The sequence below is a fragment of the Chanodichthys erythropterus genome, chromosome 13 (genome assembly GCF_024489055.1).
Source record: "Chanodichthys erythropterus isolate Z2021 chromosome 13, ASM2448905v1, whole genome shotgun sequence".
In the NCBI taxonomy this organism is placed as follows: domain Eukaryota; kingdom Metazoa; phylum Chordata; class Actinopteri; order Cypriniformes; family Xenocyprididae; genus Chanodichthys; species Chanodichthys erythropterus.
Window position 1 is genome coordinate 3,772,828 of NC_090233.1, and position 19,850 is coordinate 3,792,677.

General features: G+C 35.0%; 1 protein-coding gene across 4 annotated transcripts in view; it reads left to right on the plus strand.

The window, feature by feature from the left end:
- traf2b (Tnf receptor-associated factor 2b) overlaps positions 1–19,766 on the plus strand; it is a 33,921-nt gene extending 14,155 nt beyond the window's left edge. For 3 of the 4 annotated variants that reach the window (XM_067406456.1, XM_067406458.1, XM_067406459.1), the window contains exons 2-11: positions 342–562; positions 7,674–7,752; positions 8,026–8,124; positions 10,220–10,381; positions 10,940–11,014; positions 11,203–11,277; positions 14,475–14,828; positions 16,055–16,232; positions 17,665–17,834; positions 18,250–19,766. In XM_067406456.1, coding sequence (XP_067262557.1) covers positions 342–562; positions 7,674–7,752; positions 8,026–8,124; positions 10,220–10,381; positions 10,940–11,014; positions 11,203–11,277; positions 14,475–14,828; positions 16,055–16,232; positions 17,665–17,834; positions 18,250–18,468 — 1,632 coding nt within the window. In that variant the 3' untranslated portion in view covers positions 18,469–19,766. The remainder of the gene's footprint in view (positions 1–341; positions 563–7,673; positions 7,753–8,025; positions 8,125–10,219; positions 10,382–10,939; positions 11,015–11,202; positions 11,278–14,474; positions 14,829–16,054; positions 16,233–17,664; positions 17,835–18,249) is intronic. The other variant, XM_067406457.1, reaches the window with a different exon arrangement.
- The last annotated feature ends 84 nt before the right edge of the window (positions 19,767–19,850 follow it).

The following is a 19,850-nucleotide window of genomic DNA, read 5'->3' on the forward strand; positions in this document are numbered from 1 at the left end:
GTGCAGCCCTACATCTACTAATGATCTGTTTGATTTATTTCATGATTAACACATTTTTAAAGATAATTTACAACACATTTGTTAGCATGCCACTTAATCATTTTTGAAAGTATAGTCATGTTTCGTAAATGATTTGTTCATCATTAATAACTTACAAGTGACTTATAACTGAATTAATAAAACATTAATAAAATGTTAACATCACTTTTTTGTTAACATTCACATTTATGAATGTATAGTCATGTTTTGTAAATGATTAGCTCATCATTTACTAACTGAACGTTATTATAAAGTGTTACCAACTGTTCTGTTCTTATAAGTTGTGCTCTACAATTTTACAGATGATCAGCACTGCTGCCACTGTGGGTAAATGGAAGGCAATGGCACGTCCATCTTTACCATCCTCATTGGATTCCACATTGCCTGGGATATCTCGAGAAGTGTTGTCAGTCTCCATGGAACCAAAATATCAATGCCAGCAATGCAAAGAGATTCTTAGGAAACCTTTCCAAGCACAGTGTGGACATCGCTTCTGTGTGTTCTGTTTCAAACAACTCACCAGGTACCCAGGGCAACCCTCTGCCTCATGCTCTGCATTAATTGCCACCCTCTCCATGGACATTCCCAATTTCTTTAATCTACTTCTGCACTGTAGCTAGATGGAAAATTATCCCACCTTTTGCTTGATGTTGATCCACTCTTTTGCATCTTAACCCAGAGGGTTCTACTTGCATCTGGATATACTTTCTCTGTGGATATGTCCTAGGATATTTTCAGTCTTTGGTGAGCTTTACCTGGGTGTCAGTCATTTGGCTATATTTATTGTCAACATTTAGTTGTTATCCTTTTAGGACAATTATATGATATAACTAGGCCTTTCACTAACAGTTATTTTGGTAATCGAGTAATTGATTGATTACTTTGACGATTAATCGAGTAATCTGATACTGGTTTTGTGGTAATAAAATAGACCTAAGTGAACAATAGCCTTTAAAATGACTTAATTTACATATATAATAACAATCAGGCAGTAATAATTGTTTCAAATAAAGTATCATAAGCAAGTAATCATTTGGTTTTTTCAACAACACTTAAAATACATAATATATATTAGGGGTGCGACGGTTCTCTGTAAAAAATCGAACTGTACCGTTTCTCAAATTACGGTTCGGCACGCACTTTCACCGCGGTCCATCTCGAATGACGACGCATCTATAGGCTAATATGGTTTGTTTAAAACAGCAACGTGGAAAACAGACAGAGTTCAGATAATGTATGTTTCAGTCGATGGATGCGCATTCTGGCTTCTAAAAACGTTACAACAACGATAATCAGAAAGCGTGGACAAAACAGTCACTCTTTGTAAACTTTGTTCAATGCGAGTCCCGTATGCTCTAATGTCCAGTCGCTTACACCTTCATCACCCGGGTGTTGATAGCGTGCGAGCACAGGTGAGACCTGAACAGCACACGTTGCTATCTGTATTTAAACTAAACTCATGTAAGCCTTGCTAATTTAAACATTCAAGAGCAAGACTTGAAAGAGAACTCGCGCACGCTGTGAAAAGATTTGTGTGTGCACTCATCCGAAGCACGCACATGCTTATTTCAGACAATGTGCAAATACAGAGTTCTCTTTCAAGTCTTGCGCTTGGCGAGTATCCTAGCAAACATAGTCGGTTATGTCTTGAGTGTAATAGTCGAGAGAAAGACAACGCATGTGTAACAGTATATGTATTGGATTGTGCATGTCTTATAGGGAAAAAAAAAAAACTATTCCTGCTGCCTGTGTTTTTAATGTTAAATCAAACAACAGATGACAAAGAAATCACTCACTGCTCTTGACTGAATAGCTTTTGTAACTAAATAATGATTAATATTTATTTAATTTATACAGTGAAGATAATATGCAGTGTTATTTTATATTTGATTACTTTATCCATTTTCTGTTCCTGAAACCTATTGTTAGATACCTGAAAAACCTGAAAAGCACTGTTTATTTATTTGAATATTTGCTTTATTGTATTTATTTGTGATGTTGCTTGTAGTTTGATTATTTGTTCTTATTTTCTTTATTTTTATTTGACAGTAGTCCTATTTTCCCTGAAAATTGCACATACCGAACTGTACCGAAACCGTGAGCCTAAAACCGTGATACAATGAGCAGTTTGAACCGTTGCACCCCTAATATATATAATATAAACATCAAGTTATGAAATTATGTAACACTTTACAGCATGATAAAATTCTTGTTTAATATTAGTCCATCAACATTTAATTCAAAGGTCTACTTAATATTTTTGGTCCACTTCTTTATGATATAAATGCTAAAGCCAATGTAATTTCTTAAACAAGAATATGTGGACACTGGACATCAAAACATGCAAATTAAGGTTTAAACTTTTATTTTAAAAATCGTGATAAACAACAACTGAATGATGAACAACCCAATCTCATAGCATATGCAGAGATTAAGTTTATTAACTGAGCTGCGGAGACATGCTCCACGCATGTAAATGATAACAGTGCAACACTTATGAAACACAAAGCGTGTCAGACTTAAAATGTGTTTCCAAATGCACATTATTGGAAACCCAAACAAACAGCACATGCAGAGACCGAGTTAATGAGAAGCAGCATTTACTGAATGGAGCCGCATGTAAATAATTAAAACTGACGGTTAATCGGCATGGGTTATTTGCAATCAAGGATTTTTTTTTTTTTTTAAGTCGAGCACTCAAATTTAATTGAGGCATCATGACAGCCCTAGATACAACTAATGCTGTGTTTATAGTTATTTATTTATTAATGTATATTTTATTACCCACTTTGTAGCCTTCATGCTGAAATTACAACCATTGCAAATAAAATAAAATAAATAATAATAATAATAAAAATTAAAAGTGGTTGAATTAATTGTCCATGACTGAATCAAATTAAATTAATTAAATTTAATTTAATTTGAAAAGCCTGTTATTTGTCTAGATCCTGGCAATATATATGTGGAGTAAAACATTTTTTTTTTTAAATTAAGATATTAATAAATCAAATGCAAACTGATAGGATTTTTTCTTGATGCTTCTTTTGATGCTTAACAACACATGAGCATTACCCGACCACCACACATTTTTTAATGTCTTCCTCATCTGACACACTTTATTCCTGATTCAACACATCATCTCTGACAGCTTATTAATAGAGACTGAAAACCTGAATTGAGCATTATTGATAAGGGACATATTCAGGATCAATATGAGAAGTACTGCACTAAGCAATCTGAATGTAAACCCAGTTGCGAAGCTGTCTTACTCATAACATCTTACATACTGTAGGTCTGACATCAGCTTGGAGATGAATGGATTGGATTGTGTTTTAAGTACCTGTTGTCCAAATAAGGTGTGGTATGTCAGCGTCCTAAACCTAAAGAAAAAAGAAAAAAAAATGTGGTTCCTGTCTTGGCTCACTAGTTGCATTCAGGGTTTCTCTGATTTCCTGGATTCCATATCCCCACTGCTTTGCAAGCAAGGAAGGATGCAGTAATTTTGCCAAAATCACCTGCTTCTGTGAGTTTGGTGAGAAATTGAGGAGCTGTTGAGCATTTCAAATTCAGATTTTAGATGCTATTTTTCCAAAGCGACTTACAATAGATGGACAGAGGCAACAACAATATATTAGAGGCAGAGGCAAAATATTAACTGTATACAATGCCATGTTTATTAGAAAGCTAGATTAGGAAATAAATCAAAGCAGATGAGAAATACAGAAAAGAGAGAAGAGGATTTTTTGTGCAAGTATATTGGTTTAGAGTTGTGGAGTGGCTTAGTGCTGGCACAAAAAAAGTTTTGTCTACAGCTGCTTCTTGAAAAGTTTGACGTTTCAGCAGTTTTGGTGGAGGTTAGCAGTTCTACCAGAGAGGAGCAGAGAGGGGGAAGGTTTTGGAAAGTGACTTTGTGCCTTGTTGTGAAGGAACAAGTCGCGACTTATTCAGTGTTAAGTGGGTAAGGTGGGAGTTGGGCGGTGACGGGGCACATTGCGATATATGGTCATCTTTGGCTGATTGAAGACAAGATGTGCTTCTGCCATCAGTCAGACGTTCACTGGTGTGCACGTCATGGTTTCCACTCATAACGCATGATCTCATGCGCCGTCACCTTTTGGCCTGGTAACAAGATGCTTGGCCAGTTTCTTCTTGTGGAAAGTGATGTCAGCAAATTTACGAAATATTTCCATTGTGTTAGCTGCCCGCACTAGTTATAGTGGAGCAGATGAGGCATAGACAATGATATAATTTTGAATAAAACCAGAGGGGCACTTTATTAAAGAATTTGGTTAAGGTATAGGTGAGGAATCCTGGAGAAGGGAAGAGCCATCAAAAATCTGTGGTCTCCATTCATACCAGGATGAATGTGTAATGTTTGGGGCAGGAGCTTGTCCGAAGTCTGTGTGCTGGTGATTGTGGTTTCAAAGAGCAATGCTGGTTTGTGTATGCATAGTCAGCACGGCACAGTCTCCCAAGAAAATTCCTGTCGGTTTTCTCCAGCTCTTGCCATTTTTGTGAACTAATTTTGTTCATTGAAGTGGGAATTTTGTTTCATCCCAGTGACACTAAAAACATTGGATTTCTTCGCTGAATTATTCAGTGACTTTCTGTAAGTTGCATGATTACACCAGTTGGTGGTGACCAAGTGTCATTCCAAAGAGTCGTTCAACTGACACAACTCAAGGAAAAACTCAAGGAAACTGAAAAACATGCTATGACATCAGCTTACATTTAACATGCATATCACATGCCCCCTTTCGTGCAGTCATTGGTTTTTGTTCACGAATAGAATTATTTAGTTCGTTGACATGCCTTGTTCAGTTGAATGACAAATATCAGTGTATTAACATATTAGAATCTGCATTTTAACAAAATGTCTATGTTCACTGTCCTTTTCAAAAATACAAAAAAGTCTTTAAATTTCAAGAAAAGTTTTTCAAAGTCTCATTTTCAATTGCAAGAAATGTCGGCATTAAACGTATGCATTTGTTTTACCCCTTTTATTGACTTTACTTGTGCCTGTGGACTACTATAGTCTGATACATTTACTTATCTTTCGTTTACTTGTGGCTCAGATAAATGTCAGTTTGTATATAGCCCTTGAAGCCTTTTATAATATGTCAGCCAGAGGTGCATTTCCCAGAAGCATTGTTAGCCAACTATGGTCGCAAGTTCTGTTGTTATCAGCATAGTTCAATGAGTTGGTGATTCTTGAAACCATGGTTCCAACGAACATTTGCAAACAGCATCGCAAAGTTGTGTGGTTGGAATGACAGACCTGTGGTTAGAAGCATAGTTTCTTAAATCCTTAAAGGGATAGTTCACCCAAAAATGAAAATTTGATGTTTATCTGCTTACCCCCAGCGCATCCAAGATGTAGGTGACATTTTTTCTTCAGTCAAGCACAAATGATGATTTTTAGTTGCAACCGCTGCTGTCTGTCAGTCGTATAATGGCAGTAGATGGGAACTTCATCTATAAGAGTAAATAAAGCTTGCTTAGACAAATCCAAATTAAACCCTGCGGCTCATGACGACACATTGATGTCCTAAGACAGCGCTCTGACAGCGGCAGTGATGTCTGACACTCATTGAAGTATATGCGCGAGACATCACTTCCGTTGTCAGAGCGCGATCAGACATCACTAAAGGAGTCATGAACGGAGTTGGACATAGTGGTTTTTTAGAGGTAAAAAATTATATAAATACTGTTCGGTTTCTCACACAAACCGATCGTTTCGTGTCTTAGGACATTAATGTGTCGTCACGAGCTTGGTAAGCAGATAAACATCAAATTTTCATTTTTCGGTGAACTATCCCTTTAATAAATCCTTATCTGGAGCAAAATAAGCAAGCTGACATTCAGTACAATCTATATCATACATTTCAAATATGTACAAATTTCATTTATTTCTTTTAGTTTGTCAAGAGATTTAAAGCGCTGTTTTTGAAAGAGTGTGCATGTGTGTATGTGCGAAGTAAAGGTAGTGTGTGTAAGTAAGAAGGAGCCTATGATTAAATCTGGAAATAAAGCAAAATAATTAGTCTGCAGATGCCAAATTAATTAAAAAAAAGTTATTATAAATTTGCGACAATGCGGATTCGAGAAACGGTCATAACTATCTAGTTCATTTCTTCAGCGACGTATTGTACTATGGTAGTTGAGCAGCGCGTTACGTCGTTGTATGGGAATGAGAAATGCACCCCAGTATAGGATGTGGCCAAAAAAGTAGTGTCATGATACCAGAATTATGACTTCGATAGTACAATAGCTGACTAAAATGTCTTGATACTACTACTGAACCGATATGTATAAAGTTTGGCACGGCCAGTGTGCCTGTATGGAGAGGAAGCAGAGCGCTGCACACACATTGCTTTGCTGTCGCACATCAATGCAACTCAGGAAATATGGCTCTTATTAAAATGCTGTCATTCTTAAAATACCGGTACTAGTAAAATGAGGTATTGCGATACAAGCAGGGTATTTCGTACAACACTACTAAAAAGAGAAGATATGTAATATGGGTAAACATTATTGAATGCTACACTACATTTCTTTTTTTTATTCAAGGTTTTTTTTATTGAAAGAAAAAAAAAATTATTCACAACAAAACAGAACACTCCACCAATTTCAGAAGAGAAAATAAAGGACCCCACCCCAACCCCATGTAACAGTCAGACCATTTAAAAAATATATAATAAAAGAGGAAAGTAATGTTAATAATACATAAACATGTACATTCAGAACAATTCCTTTGCAGTAGTGTTCTCCGCAAAGGTCAGAAAAGTTTGCCAAGTGTTAGATAATCTCTTATTTGACCCTTTCATAGAGCATCTGTGCTTTTCCAATGGTTTGTTATACATGACATCTTTAATCCAGTGTCCGTATGTTGGAGGTGAAGAGTCTTTAGCCTCCACAAAATTAGCCTCCTGGCAGGAAGTTAACAGAAAGCAATAGCATCAGACTATTCTTCTTAATCTGTTTAAATTAGAATTTTGACTAACAACACCTAAATATTGCTGTCAACATGGCTGGAGCAATGGGTTTGCCAAACATTTTAGAAAAGGTCTCAAAAACGAAACCCCAGTATTCTAGCAATTTAGGGCATGACCAAAACATATGATATAAAGTGGCAGGTGCTTGTTTACATTGGTCACTTGTAGGATCCACATCAATTTTAATCTTGGGCAATCTGTCCTTGGACCAATGAACACGAAGTAAAATTTTAAACTGAACAATGTAAACTGCCTAAGACTGACAGAAGACGAATGTTTTCTCTGGACTGCTTCCTGCCAAGCATCATCTGATATTTGATCCTCCATTTCTTTTTCCCGTTTTTGTTTTAAAGATTCTAAGGAAATGCTACACAACATTTCTTGCAAAACACTTAGGGCCTACCTTTCTTCAGAATTTTTTCACTTCTGTTTATTACTGCACACATGCTGCTTTCACTTCAATTTTACCATTATCAGAGCACTTCTTTTTTTGTTTAAATAGTCTGAGGAAAGAGAAGGCTATATATTAATGGTTTCCCACAATTGTGGCATTTAAAGTCTGCTTATTGTTATATTGCCTTTTTCCCATGCTCTCCTTTGAGGCTGCAGTGTTAAAGTAAAATCTTTCCTCTTCATTAGCTCAGGGCCCATACCCTGCGAAGCCTGTCGTGCTGAGGGTATATTTGAAGAGGCAATGTCTATGCTCAATATTACAGTGGTAAGCTATGTTTCTTAAATTATACCTCTTGGAAATCTATCATAGTTTTTACTTCCGTGTAACTCTTATTTAATGTTTACAATTCTTTTATGTGCAAATGTACAATGTGAAGGTAGAATTACTCAGTGGCGGGGGGGATGGGGAGAAGAAAAAAAACCCTCCACAATGACATGTACCTACTGGCTCTGGGAAAATGTTTAGCAGTTACCGGATTTAAAATTTCAAAATTTATTCATTAATGAAAAAAATCCATGGTGTTTTACTCCCCCATAGGCATTTCCTGATAATGCAGCACGAAGAGAAATTGATAGCTTGCCTGCCAAATGCCCAAATGATGGTTGTAGTTGGTCTGGTACACTGAAAGACTATGAGGTAAGAACATAGTTCACCTGGCTTGTCATACTGAATGTTCTTTATTTCTAAATGCCAACTACTATGATAGGCTGCATCACAGTGACTTTGAACATATTTCAAGCCAAACCCAGCAGTTAAGCAAATAACCTGACAATAACTAAGCAAATAACCTAATGCTAATAAATATTTTGTCTGTTTACAAAAGATAAAAATAATGCCTGCTCACATCCGCGAGTTTGAAAGTCAGCAGGAAAGAGAGGGGGTTGGGCGGAAAGTCCCAAAGCTAGCTGGAAAGTACCAGCATTACCATATGAAAAGCCAGTTGTTTTCAAAAGCTTGTTATCTTGTTCAGTGTAGTTTTGTTTTTTTAAAACCATAACAGATTTTGATTGCTAACAAAAATGCTTGCCAAGTTTACATTCTGACTTTTAGTCTTATTTTTAAAGTAAAGTTTAACCTTGTCTTGGCATTTTTCCGTTCTGACTTATTTAGTGACTAAGTAACCTTAACCCTGACTAGAGCTGTTCTGACACATAACTCAGATGAGTCAGTGTTTCAGTGTGTGGAGACATGGTGACTAAAGTGATAAAACAAGAAATTCCCCTAAATGTTCTTGCAATAGATATCCCAGATATTAACAAGAATTGTTGTTAGCAACCCATTGGTTTTCATCCACTTGGAATTAATTAGATCAAGAAACAATTTATTTTCTTTTGAATAATGTGTAAAATTCAATGTTAAATTCATTATTCCTTATTGATCTTTGATACTGTGGTCTTTGATGTTTCACATAGAAATATGTCACATTATGGAAGTAAAAATATGTTGCGAACAGCATTTCACATTAACTATGTGAACATTAACATTAAATTGCACGATTTTCATCTAACAAAACATTTTTTTGGGTGTGTAGTTTGACAAAGTGGTAAAGTGTCTGATCGAACTAGCTTGATACTTATCTTGTTTGCTTTTTCTGAGTAACAGATATAACTGCCATGACATTTACCACACCCTTTCTGCTTAACTCTATCATTATCATATATAATGTTCCATGAATAGGCAGCACATTTGCACGACACAGTCGCAGTACAATTGTTTGACCTTTGATTTAGACAACTGAGAAGGGAAACTAAAAGTATGAAGAGGTAGTGAAGCATAAACTATAAAAAATTACATTGGTTGCCTGTAGTGGTTGTAATGGCCTGAATAAATGTTCAAGTAAAAAAAAATAATGAAAAATAAAACAGCAACTATATATGCATATACAGATCAGATGTATTATTTCTGGAGTAATAAAAACTAAAATGTTACGAAAAGCAGTAATGTCTCGCGCATAGAAAATATAGTAAATCAATGTTAAAATAATGTTTTAGAAATTTTTCTCACCCTCATGTTGTTCCAAACCATTTCACTTTTTTTCTTTTGTGGAACACAAAAGAAGAAATTTGTAAAAAAAAATATACTGATCACCCTTTTCTGTGCAGTTATCTTGAATGGGGAATGAAGCTTTTAGGATTTAAAGCTTTTAGCTTTTAGAATTTTTTTCACGCAACTTGAACTCTATATTCCAAGTCTTCTGAAGCCATGCGCTAACTTTGTACAAGGAACAGACCACATTTTGAAAACATTTTAAAAGCGAGACCAGTATATTATTAAAATATCTTTTTTTGTTTCATGGAAGTCAGTCATGCTGGTTTGGAACAACATAAAGGGGAGTAAACAATGACAGAATTTCTATTTTTTTTATGAATTATGCCTTTAAGCACATCTCAGGGATTTCTGAAAAAAATGTAAATTAACAGGAATTCTGTTGGGTAATGCACACACACTTGTTCTGTCTTGTTATAATCACAAGGTCAGTATGTAATTTCAGCCAGTAATGTCTTTTGACTATTTACTAACTTGAAAACAGCAAATGCATACAAATCTCATGGGAATAAATGGCATGAACAACAGCTATTATATAAAAAGCTGTTTTAATGCTAAGATAATTGTAAATGAGGCACATGGAAGACAATTTAAGAGCTGACAGTTAGTCATATACAGTAAGCTAATTATGATATTGTTCCATTCAACACTCCTGCTAGACATGTACAATTCTTTTCTTCACTAGGGTCAACATGAAGGTCGTTGTGACTTTGAACGTGTAAAATGTGAAGCATGCCAAGCAGTCATCTTGCTTAGCGAGAAAGATCGCCATAATGAGCGGGAATGCGAGGCCAGAACCCTGAACTGCAAATACTGCAAGGTCACATTCAACTTTAAGGAAATTAAGGTAAGCACCCTAGAAGTGGTCCATCCTCAAGTTTCCTGCTGATGGTCTGTGGTTTGTGTACAGTACATTCTGTACTGTACTATTAATCTTTGCTGTGCCAACAGACTCAATGTGCACTCAATATTACATTACCACTACTACCTTGCTATTAGGGCAAAGTGTAATGAAAAAAAGTTTTTTTTTTTCTTTTCTTTGTTTTTCAACTCATCTAAAAAATTGCATAAAACATCAGTTTGGCTGAATTCATGATGGAATTGTCTTATACAGGGTAGTTGAGCCAAAATTGACCATTCTCTCTCTGAATGGCGACCAATGACTGGCATTTTTAGAGAGAAAAGGACAATAGCAACTTTCTTTATGTTCCTCACACAAAGTTATCATGCAAGTTATTACTGGAGCTTGAAAGCGCTAATCACTTTCATATATGAAAGTAGCTTAAAAAAATATGCATAGGTAATTCATAGGGTTTGAGCAACATAGCAGAAAGGGTGAGCAAAATAGTTGTTGTTTTATCATCTTTACTGATTCTCCCTCTTGCACTACTCTTTTCTGTCTCAGGCTCATGATGAAATATGTCAGAAATTTCCCATGCAATGCAAAGACTGTGGTAAAAAGAAAATCCCCAGAGAGAAGGTTGGTCTGTGTTCTCATAATTGCTCTGCCATAATTGTTTCTGATTGTCATCATAAAGTACATCTGCTATGTATGTCAGTTTTAATAGAGGAAGAGACATACCTTATTTCATTTTCATTCTTAAATTACTTTTGTCTGACTTTTTTTTTTTTTTCTCTTTTTTTTTTCTTTTTTTTCATTTTTTGCAGTTCCAGGAGCACACCAAATCTTGTGCAAAGTCCAAGTCGGCATGCCAGTTCAGTGAGATTGGCTGCAGGGCAGTGGTGTGTATTTGTTTCTCATGAATGCATTTTAGATCAGAATAGACCTTGTGTCAGTTCTAAATAGAAGGGTGGATATGGTTTGTGCTTCTCACGAAAACCCCAAAGGGCGGATTTTAAAAATAATTACATGCTCATGTAACAGCATATCAGACTGTTGATTAAAACCCATATTGCTTTTATCTTCATAGCTGAACTCTCAAGTTTTGTTTTGCGTCATATAGTTACATACAAGTTTGCATTTATTGATTCACTAAGGTGTTTTACAAGAGTGACGCACAGTCTCAAACATATTAGAACTGTAGCTAGTTTCCAATGTAGTTGTCACAGTACTTCCTAATATACACTTTATTAGGAAGTACCATGACAGTTTCCTTGAAAATCAACTACGTTAAATCGTGTTCTAAAAAATGTATGAGGCTCTGTGTAAATCATTTTTCAGAGCAGATCTCCTGTCTGTTTTGCAGATTAGAAAAAGTGCCAAGCATATTGGAGTTGATTAGTTAAGTTTACTGTCAAGCAAATGTACTGTATTAAACATTTTTTATTTAATACAATATATATTTTACAAAATAATTTTTACTCTAAAATTGCTATACCACACCAAGTTGTGTTCCAAATTTGAAGTTGATATCACAAAAATTGAAGTTCCTATTAGATTTATTTTAGGCATAATACCAAAAATAGCCACCGGGTGACATTTTTTGCAAGAAATTAATACTTTTCTATCACAATTCTGTCGCCAAATATGGAACCTTGGAGTCTCAGATCTTTCCGACATGACACCGCTAAAACAATTTAAAGTATCGTTGTGCAATGCGATGTCCAATTTCAAAATGGTTTTCACAGGAAGAATTTGGAGTGTTTTAAACTTTCAAATCGTGACCTAATTTATGATGATTACTAAAATATGAGATGGGAAAAAAAAGAGCACCAAGTGTTCTGCTAGTGGGACAGTGAGAGTTAAGGGGTTAAATGCTAAAGCTCTTTAAAGTAGGATGGATTCTAAATGGCTGTCAGTGTTTTATCTTTCATCTGCTGGAAAAAATCATTGTGAAACTGATTCCAACGATATTGTTTCTCTAGTTTAGTTATAGTTATAGTTGTGGTGTGGACTCTGCTATTCTTTTACATTTAGAATGATTTTTAAAACTAGAGAAATATTTATCCTTATTGTTATAGCTATCGTCTTGGTGTGAATGGGCCTTTAGTCATTCTGAAATGCTTCATAACTTTCAAAAGCCTTCAGATTATTTTGTCTGACTTAGTCAGACCAGTGGAATCTTTTTGAGTCTCTCAGTTTGCACTTTTCCCCACATGACTTTAAAATAAAATGAAACTATGTAAATAGTTTGGAGTGTGGGTTAGAAAAGTACCAAACTCTCAGTTATGACATATTTGTTTATTAAAATGTATGCAGTACATTTGTGAACATGCAAAGGTTGGTGAATCATTGAGGGGAATGCATTTCAGATGGTAACTGATGTAATATAATAAATTTACACCTCTGTTCTCTACGTTGAGTTCACAGTTAGTAAGTTAAAATAAAGTGTTGCTTACCTCTGAAGTCTTCAAGGAAAGTCAAAGGATTTCCCCAGTGCACCTCTTTTTAAGAAGGTGCCCTCTACTGGTCAGAAAATAAACTGGCTCAAATGGAGAGCTGCAGTAGAAATATACCAATATGAAATGAAACTCACAACTTGAGTTTAATCATCGTCAGTTAGATCATCAAGAGGATGGGCGCAGCCGTGGTGCAGTGGGTAGTGCCTGTGCTTACCACAGCTATTGTGCTCTGGGAATGGAGCAAGGGTGTGTCCAGGACAGTGTTATTGAGCTCAGGCAGCATCAAATCAGGAAATGGAGCTAAAAAGTTGTTGAAAGTGCTAGATAAATGTAGAGTAATGACATCACAATATGTTTAATACTGCCGAAGTGAATATTATTTAGCTCACTCTGATGTTTTGAGATGACACCTTAATGTTTGCTTATTTTTCTGCTAATATTGGAAATGTCAAAAAAAAAAAAAAAAAAATGATTTGGCTAATGCAAGTTCTGTCTCCTGAAATCACATTGATTGGAATGAGATTTTATATGATAACATTACACCTGCCAGAAAACACAACTCAACCTGTGGATACATGTTTTGATCAGACAGCTCATCTGGCAAACTAATAATATTATTCTGCCAAAAATAATATCAGACATTTACCAAAACTATTGCATATCAGAAATGTGCTTTAAAAGTGAGTCAACCGCAGTAGATAATTATTTATCATCTGATAGGGACATTGACCAAAAGTGACTCCTCTTCATACATGAAAACCAAAAAATTCTATTCATTTTACATCAATATGCAGACTGTGATTTTGCAATCACTGTTGTTTGGGTGGATGCTGGGATGACAGAGCTCATTTTTAGGGTGCGTTGTCATTAACCCTTTTTTAAGACAAGACACTACAGGCAAAACCATTGTTTTTTTCATTCACTGGTCAATTTTGAGATTTTGGGTTATTTTGCTTACATTACATGTCTTCTTTCAGACTGCAGTTTATATTTGTGTCTGTAGATTTCAATTACAATAAAGGCCATTTTTTTTCTCATGCAGTGAGCCTGAAATCTCCACTTTAGTAGTACACACATACACCAAATGTTGCAGTTTCATTCCTATCTATAACCAGAGGGGTTTATTCATATATCATTAAGGTGATTTATATAACATTTTATTTTTAAAAACATGGTATTTTTTTCCCCTTTGGGTGAGTGATAAAAAGATCTATCCAAAACCCTCTTCTGTAAAATCCTTTAACCCTAATATAACAAAATGAAACAAGAATTTTGAACCTGGCTTAATACAATGTTCAGATTTCTATTTTGGAAATTAATACAATTTTAATTCGATAATTCCTCATTTGCACATTTAAACATTCAATTTCAGAAACCTTGTAATACAAAATGTAATATCCTAATGTACTGTGATTAATTAACTGGGGAAGCATAATGATGTCTCTTATTTAAAAAATGTACCCTATTCACCTATGGTGTCTTGCCTTAATATTTTTAACCCTTTGTTTCTTTTTGATAAACATATAACATTTTTCAACATAAATAAAGAATTTTAACAACAAAGAAATGACACCACTTTCATATTACAATTTTTTTAATTTAATGTAACCATTTTAATAAAGTATTAATGTTTTTAGGTTGACAATGGTAAGCAGCAGGAGCATGAGCAGACCAGTGTGATGGAGCATTTGCGTCTTATGCTATCTGTGCTGTCCTCTGTGCGCCTGCGAGCCGAGGGGGCTGGAGAGTGGCAGGAAGATTCCGGGCTGGGATTGTATCGCGGACCTGAAGATGCACCTCCGGCGGGGCCTCATGCAGCCGCCCATAATGCAGGAAGAGGAGGAGGTCCTGGTGTGCAGCAGAAAGTCACAGCTTTGGAGAACATAGTGTGTGTGTTGAATAGAGAGGTGGAACGCTCAGCCCTCACCCTGGAGGCACTATCCCGGCAACATCGGCTAGACCAGGAAAAGATCGAGAATTTGTCAAATAAGGTACTACGCACACCTTGCAGGAAATTATACACTTAAATAGTTCAGAATAATAAAAAAGAAAAAAAACACGCTAAGTTGGATTTATAGGATTGTTTTTTCTTTCGGACAGCAGAGATGGTTTTGATGCTCTGCTATGTGTCCGAAGGTGATGTGAGGCTCTCACCTTGCAGGTAACCAAATAATGACGTATTGAACAATATTGCTTTAAAACAGGCTGGTGGAACATTTTATTCAAAAGAATAGTTTACACAAAAATTGATGGTACATACAACTTCTAAAGTATATGATATGTTTGTGTAAGTGAATTTATAATAATATAATAATAATTACTGAAGGTAATTTTTTTCTGATAGTGCTGGTATGTTGTGTTTGGGCGCAACATGTTCTATGGATGAAAAAAAGTCATGCAAGTTTGGAACAACATGGAGTGTGTAAATGAAAGTTTTTTTTATTTTTAGGCACACTATCCTTTTTATTGAGAAGGTTAATAGTCAGTTTATCATTTTCAGTTCAGGTGTTTGATTGCCAGTGGAACCTTCACTACGAAACAGTTGTTAGCAAGATTTTTTCCAGTCGACTGTTACTTGTGAAACACGGATGTGTGTTTTTCCTTCCCCAGCAGAAGAGCCTCCGCTGTCTCTGCCATGATTCTTAATTCACATGGGATATGAAGTGGGATCCATCCTGGACTTTCTGCTAATTGATCAGTTGATCATTGCTTTAAAAGAGTAGTTTAACCAAAAATTTTAATCAAATGATGACCTTTTTTATTATTTACAATTTTATTTAAAAATATTATTTATTATTATTATTATTATATTAATTTATTTTTTTCAACCTAAATTTTTCCTTTAATGACAGAACTACTCATTTAACAGTTACCAATGAACCAAAGACACCAATGAACCAAAAACCATGTACGGTACACCAATGTTGTCAACTGTGAAATGGGGAAGAGGAACCCATGAAATTTCAGAAAGACGCAGTATTGTTTACTTATATTTCATATGTCAATATATCATAATTTTACTACAGCTCCATTGCTGCTTAGGAGTTAATCATTTTCATTTAATGACTGAACTACTCCATTAACATATCATAGAACCATAGACATCTGTGTAAGTGTAGATGTATCCTTCAAATGTTCGCGTCAAACGTCAAATACTGCATTCCTGTTTGGCAGTTCCATAACCCTGTTTTTCATCTGTGTTTGTTGACTCTTGAAGGTGCGACAGCTGGAACGGACTTTAACTATGCGAGACCTGCAGTTAGCAGAATCTGAGCAGTCTTTGCGTGAGCTGCAGTTCTGCACATACGATGGAGTTTTCATTTGGAAAATTGCAGACTTCTCTCGACGCAGACAAGATGCAGTGGGGGGGCGAGCACCTGCCATGTTCTCACCTGGTAAGGTTAAGATCAGATTAAAGGGCTGTTACAGGTTCAATACTGGTTAAGCTCAATCAACAGTGTTTGCTGCATGTGCATTATTTCCAATCACCATTTGGTTTGTTTTTTAAATTTTTTAAAGCAAAAATCAGGGTTACCATGAGACACAACAGTGGTCATAAACAGTACCAGTGTCCAGATGGTTTAAAGGCAGAAATTTGAATCGTGTATGTTTGATGGAATCTATGTGGGGACATCGTACGAAAGTTCACTTCAGAATTAAAATTTGCTGATAATTTACTCAACCCCCATGTCATCCAAGATGTTTATGTCTTTCTTTTTTCAGTCGAAAAGAAATTATGGTTTTTGAGGAAAGCATTCCAGGATTTTCCTACACATAGTGGACTTCAACAGTTAACAGTGGATTGCAGGTCCAAATTGCAGTTTCAATTTCAAACAAGGAATAAGGGTCTTATCTAACGAAACGATTGGTCATTTTCTAAAAAAATAAAAATGTATACATTTTTTTAATTACAAATGCTCATCTTGCACTAGCTCTGTGATATGCCACGCATTACGTTGGAAAGGTCACGTGTGACGTAGGCAGAAGTACTGCCTTAAAAAAAATGACCAATTTTTTCGCTAGATAAGACGCTTACTCCTCGGCTGGGAGCCCTTTGAATCTGCATTTACTGCAATTTGGACCTTCAACCCATTGGTAGCCATTAAAGTCCATTAATATGGAAAAAAAATCCTGGAATGCTTTCCTCAAAAACCTTAATTTCTTTTTGACTGAAGAAAAAAAGACAAACATCTTGGATGACATGGGGGTGTGTAAATTATCAGGAAATTTTAATTCTGAAGTGAACTTATCCTTTAACAGGTGCTTTACAGTTGTTTGCCATGATAACAAAATTATATATAACTTTAAGGTAAGTCATTCTATCATGCTATTTAATATTTCCATTATAAGTGTGTTATTGTAAGCATTTATTATTTATTCATTTATCTATTTATTTTTTAATACCAAGGGGTGATTATAGGAGAATAATCTATATAATAATATAATTGTAAATTATTTTCTGTGGTATTCAACATTGTCACAAATGCTGTTGATTGAACTCGTGTCCTGGAATGTTCTTGGTTCAATATAAATGTAATCATACTTTGTATTTTGTAAATAGTAAATAGTGTTAAGTAGAACTTGTCTGGAACTTGAGAGCCTTGATCCTTTGTGGGACTTAGAAAATGTCCTGACCTGGGAATTTTTCAAGCTTATGTGAAGGTTCAAATTTACAACATATGTGTCTGAGTAGAAACAGTGTTGTTTGTATTTTATGTCAATTTTCAGTTCAAATCTATTAATTAAAATATTTTTGAACGTTTCTTCGTGGAGCTGATTTAAGTGAAGTATTTTCATTTTGGTGATATTTCTGACCCTGCTGTTTAGCACCTTTCTTCTGTTCTTCAGCATTCTACTCCAGTAAATATGGGTATAAGATGTGTCTGAGACTCTACCTGAACGGTGACGGCACAGGTCGGGGCACTCACCTCTCCCTGTTCTTTGTGGTCATGAGGGGCAAATATGATGCACTGCTGAAGTGGCCCTTCAGCCAGAAGGTAAATAAATGAGCCGATACTCTTTCACTCTTCTTTCAGGCGTTCATTTACTCTTTTAATCATTTATTTAGGGTTTTTCTACCAACTAAAGCATCACAATACCACTTATGTTTATTTGAATGAAGCACTTTTATAGCAGGGACTGAATGTTGTGACTGTTCAGTTGTATTTTACAGTTTATATAAAAATATTATATTGAATATTACATGTAGTTAGAATATTACATCTTATGAATAATTTACTATTAAATGTTAAATGATTGAGAATTAATGTGGTGGTTGTAATAACTATTTTATCTAAGGCTTAGTACATGTATTCTGTCAAGAAATATATGATGTCCAATATAACCTTTAGAACATGAGCTTGGCATTAAATTGATTGTAATTCTTGCCACCCTCCTGTTCTTTCCTTCCAGGTGACATTGATGCTGTTGGACCAGAACAACAGAGAGCACATCATTGATGCCTTTAGGCCTGATGTAAGCTCCACATCCTTCCAGAGACCCATCAGTGAGATGAACATTGCTAGCGGTTGTCCTCTGTTCTGCCCCCTCGCCAAGCTGGCAGGCAAAAGCTCGTATCTGAGAGATGACACCATATTTATTAAAGCCATAGTCGACCTCACTGGCTTATAAAGCATTGGAATTATTCTTGATAACAATGGATGATAATATTATTATATCTCATATCTCAGCTGCGGAAGCCAAACTATTTAAATGATACAATATAAAGAATAATATAAATTATGATAGCATATATTTATTCATTGATTTATTTCAGGAAATATTTTCATTGATTATAATATTAATATGTGTATGGAGTGGCAGTGCTCAGACAGACTTGGGCACCAATAACTACACAATTTTGATATAACTAAATATTTAATATGCACTATATATAATACATATTTATATAAAATATATGTATAGTACACATATTTGAACTATATCTATTTTCAACTGTCTATGTAATAACAAAATATTAATTATGAGATTGAGATTTTTGTTTCGTGTAACCTAAAGCTGGCAGGATTTTTCATGCTGTTAAATCTGGGATGTTGTTAGGATGCTAACTGCATTTTTGAGGACATTTTTAGGGGCATGGTCACTTTTGCTGGAAGTATAGTCTATAAATAGATATGTATGTCATCAGTCTACTTTTATCTTATGAACTTGACTACCTTAATAATAGAGCAACTTTAATATGAATAAACTGTTTATTGAGCGCTGTCATTCAGCTCATAGAAATGAATCACTGTTCCATTTGACAAGATCTTCTATACAGCATGTGCATGAGGCTACAATATTTGATAAAATTTCACTTAAAGTAAGTTAGGAAAATGTAAGAAACCTTAGCAGGATAGAAAGGATGTCCAAACATCTTGACTAACCAGTGCTTAAATTCACTGTAGTTCTAGCCTATTTGTCTGGCTCTTTTTGTTTGGGCTTGAGAATTAAATGGCTTCAAAGAATATAGAGCTGCAGACATTTAATCAGCTTCAAACCCTTATAAAAGGGACCAGGCATACTAATATCTCTTTTTTTTGTAACATCACTATACTTTAGGTTATCATGGGATATTTCATCATCTGGTGAATTGGATGCAGTATAAATCCTATTGTTAAATTACAGTCCACGTTATTTGGATAATTCGAAATTAGTTGTTTTTGCTGGAAAGAAGAAATAGAGAAATGAAAGAGAAAAACATGATTTTTGTCTGATTTTGATAAATGAATAAAAAATCTGATATCTTTTTATTAAATTTTATGTAGTTCATTTATCCATTTATATTAGTTTGTATTTTATTATTCATATAGCTATTTAATCAAATAGTAAAACTAAATTTTAGTATGTTTAGTTAGTAATATGCCCTTTATTTTACAGTACTATAATACAACACATGACTTTTTTTTTTTTTTTTTACCTTCGATTATTCATAGTGGCTGGTTTGGCAAATTTTTGTGAAATTTAGTTATTCTGACTCTATAATGTATAATTGTGTTGTGTGCTAACCATAT